The sequence below is a fragment of the Colletes gigas genome, unplaced genomic scaffold (assembly GCF_013123115.1).
Source record: "Colletes gigas isolate AHSC1104 unplaced genomic scaffold, ASM1312311v1 Colletes_gigas_Sc00023, whole genome shotgun sequence".
In the NCBI taxonomy this organism is placed as follows: domain Eukaryota; kingdom Metazoa; phylum Arthropoda; class Insecta; order Hymenoptera; family Colletidae; genus Colletes; species Colletes gigas.
In genome coordinates, this window is record NW_025106652.1 from 530073 (window position 1) to 533286 (window position 3214).

Sequence of the window (3214 nt, forward strand, 5' to 3'; positions counted from 1 at the left end):
TTGTTTTCAATTGTTTGAAAATCATCAACATTGATAAAGTTAATTTTAATTATTGGTGATCGAGTTTTTGTCATTCGATACGTCGATTTGTTTGAAATGGCGGATTACAGTGAAAAATGTGCAGGTGACTGTTCATTCGATTACAGCGAGGATAAACAAAAAGGCGTGTGTCTAATTAAAAAAGAGTAAGTGATTATTATCGTATTCGTAAAAATTGTTCCAAAATTAATGTCATTTATAATAATTATATATGTTCTAACCTCAAAATGCAAGGGTGTCGCGTGGCTTTCTGTCATTAAAAATTTACTGGTAATAATATTTTTTATATAACGGGATATAATTTTTGTTTTCAGTTTTTCGTCAAATATTTTGTTCAAGTTAATTTTATATATTATTAACGAATAAATGAAAATAAATACGAGATAAAATTTTTTGTAACCAAACTAAAATTATTACAGGTATATCCTTGATGACCATATCAGATTTCTAAGCGAAGTGTGTCTCACAAAGAGCAATAAGGAGAAAGTTTTGACCAATGCAATCAACTCAGGCGAAGATACATCTATATTGGATGGACCACCATGTAAAAAGTTTAAATCTGACAATAAAAAAGAAAAACTCAGAGGTCAGAATAAAGCTAGGCCAGCTCCATTTAAGGCACAGCGTGAGTTGAACCTTTGTCCATGGATAGCTGATCAAGCAGTGGACGAACCTGATAAGAAATGTAACAATAAAAGTTGTACATTTCTGCACAACAGAATTGAATATTTAAAAATAAAACCGAATGACATTGGAACGGAATGTTATCTTTTTAATTTAACTGGAAAATGTCCTAGAGGTGCTGCCTGTAGAATGGGCTCTAAACATTTGACAGAAGATGGTTTAAATATTGTTGACAAGGAAAAAGAAGAGGAGTTTAAGAAGAAACCACCTTCTACCAGAAACCATCTAACAAAAAATTTACAAATTGAATTAAGAAAGTATAAGTACAACTTTATCAAAGCTGAAAAAATTGTCAAGGCAAATGAACCATCCAGAAAGAAGCTAGGCACAGAAACTGTTAAACAAACTGAACAAAATTTGGATGCAGTGAAACTGGAAATAAAAAACGGTTCCACTTTGGATACCTTTGTCCCTGAATCTAATAATGAAATATCTGAAACACGTAATACAGAACAATCGCTGAATGTAGAAAAATCTGAGATAAAAAACGGATCTGCTTTGGACATTTCTATTTCCAAATCTACTAACAAAACATATAAAATGCATACTACAGAACAAAAAATCGGGCCGGTTGAAGATTACGATATAATAAAATGTAGAAATGCGGAAAAAAAGAAGATAGATTGGAGAAATAAAATATTACTTAGTTCTCTGACGACGGTAGGCAATTTACCTTTTAGAAGAATTTGCAAAGAGTATGGCGCCGATATAACGTGCGGAGAAATGGCTCTCGCACCAAGGATATTGAAGGGAGCTCAAGAAGAGTGGGCACTCGTGAAAAGGCATGAATCAGAGAACATCTTTGGTGTACAATTATGTGGTAATAATCCCGGAGTATTGACAAGGTGTACACAATTGTTATCCGAAGAGATTGATGTTGATTTCATTGACTTGAACCTGGGTTGCCCTATAGATTTAATTTATAGACAGGGAGGCGGCAGTGGTATGCTTAATCGTTTAAATGTCCTAGAAACTGTTGTAAAATCTGTTAGTCAAGTCATGAATATACCTTTAACTGTAAAAACTAGGACGGGAGTTTACATAGATAAACCTGTTGCGCATAATCTAATGCCAAAGTTCCATGAATGGGGTGTGTCCATGATTACTGTGAGTAAGTTAATTAAATTTTTTAGTTGACATCTAATAAATGTAGCGAAATATATTATAACGTATTATTAACAACAAATTATATACTGTATTATTAGGTACATGGACGATCTCGAGAACAAAGATATACAAAGCTGGCCGACTGGGATTACATAGAAAAATGTGCAAAAGCGGCACAACCCACACCAGTATTTGGAAACGGCGATATTTTATCGTTCGATGACTATCAGAGGGTTCAAGACGCTTACACTAATGTCTATGGTATTACCATAGGTCGTGGTGCGTTGATTAAACCGTGGATATTCACGGAAATAAAAGAAAAAAAATTAATGGACGTACCGAGCACAGAACGATTCAATATGCTAAAGAAATATGCTAATTATGGGCTTGAACACTGGGGTTCGGATACTCGCGGCGTCGAAACAACGAGAAGATTTATGTTGGAATGGATATCCTTTTTACATAGGCAAGTTTTTTATTATATTTATTGTAAGGAACAAAATTTAAATAGTGACTTTTCCCATTTATGTACAGAGTAGTATTATGTGCATGATTCTACTAAATAAGTCAAAAAGACTTCGTTTTCGAGATTATTCGATTCGAGAAAATTAATCAAATACACGTGGGTTATAATACGATTTGGTTGTCGCGTCTGACCATTAATCACATCTTCTACTTGTGCTGAAGTCTCAGTCGTACTTTACAAGTTTTTATTTCGGAATAACTTTACCGTTAACGACAACCATATGTCTGTTAACGTTTCTTATTAATAAAATTTTTTTTATATTTAACGTAAACGATTAAATTTTATTTTGATTCAGATATATTCCTATTGGTATTTTGGAGAGACCCCCGCAAAGAATTAACGAAAGACCTCCATTTTATCGAGGTCGCGACGACATGGAAACTCTTATGGCCAGTTCAAATTGTGCTGACTGGATTAAATTATCGTAAGAAAGTTTTCATTGATGGTTGCGTTCGATATAAATATTATCACCGTTTTAAACGTCACTTTTATTTTCAGAGAAATGTTGCTAGGAAAAGTGCCTGAGGGATTCCACTTTTTACCAAAACACAAGGCGAATTCATGGAAATAACCAAGGTCGATAGTGTACAGCGAATTATCACAAAAACAGAATACTTTTATATTACAATCTTTTGAAATAAACATTCACCAGATGGGATGAGTCTTTTTAGGTGAAAAACTATAGAAGGATCATTTCTCCTTTATTTAGTATTCTTAGTCGCACACGAACAACGAAATCCGATTGCGTACATGATAAAACAAATAAATTTAATGAACGTCAATACGTACTATAAATACCATATACCATGTAAATATTACAATTTATAATTTGCACAATTTCAACGACGTGCTGTGCCA

General features: G+C 33.4%; 1 protein-coding gene across 1 annotated transcript; it reads left to right on the forward strand.

The window, feature by feature from the left end:
- Nucleotides 1-3000, forward strand: LOC122401228 (tRNA-dihydrouridine(47) synthase [NAD(P)(+)]-like). Its single transcript, XM_043403224.1, has 5 exons — nt 1-185; nt 459-1830; nt 1929-2296; nt 2652-2780; nt 2855-3000. The coding sequence occupies exons 1-5, from the start codon at nt 97-99 to the stop codon at nt 2925-2927; spliced, it is 2031 nt and encodes a 676-aa protein (XP_043259159.1). The 5' UTR covers nt 1-96; the 3' UTR covers nt 2928-3000.
- Nucleotides 3001-3214: the final 214 nt, after the last annotated feature.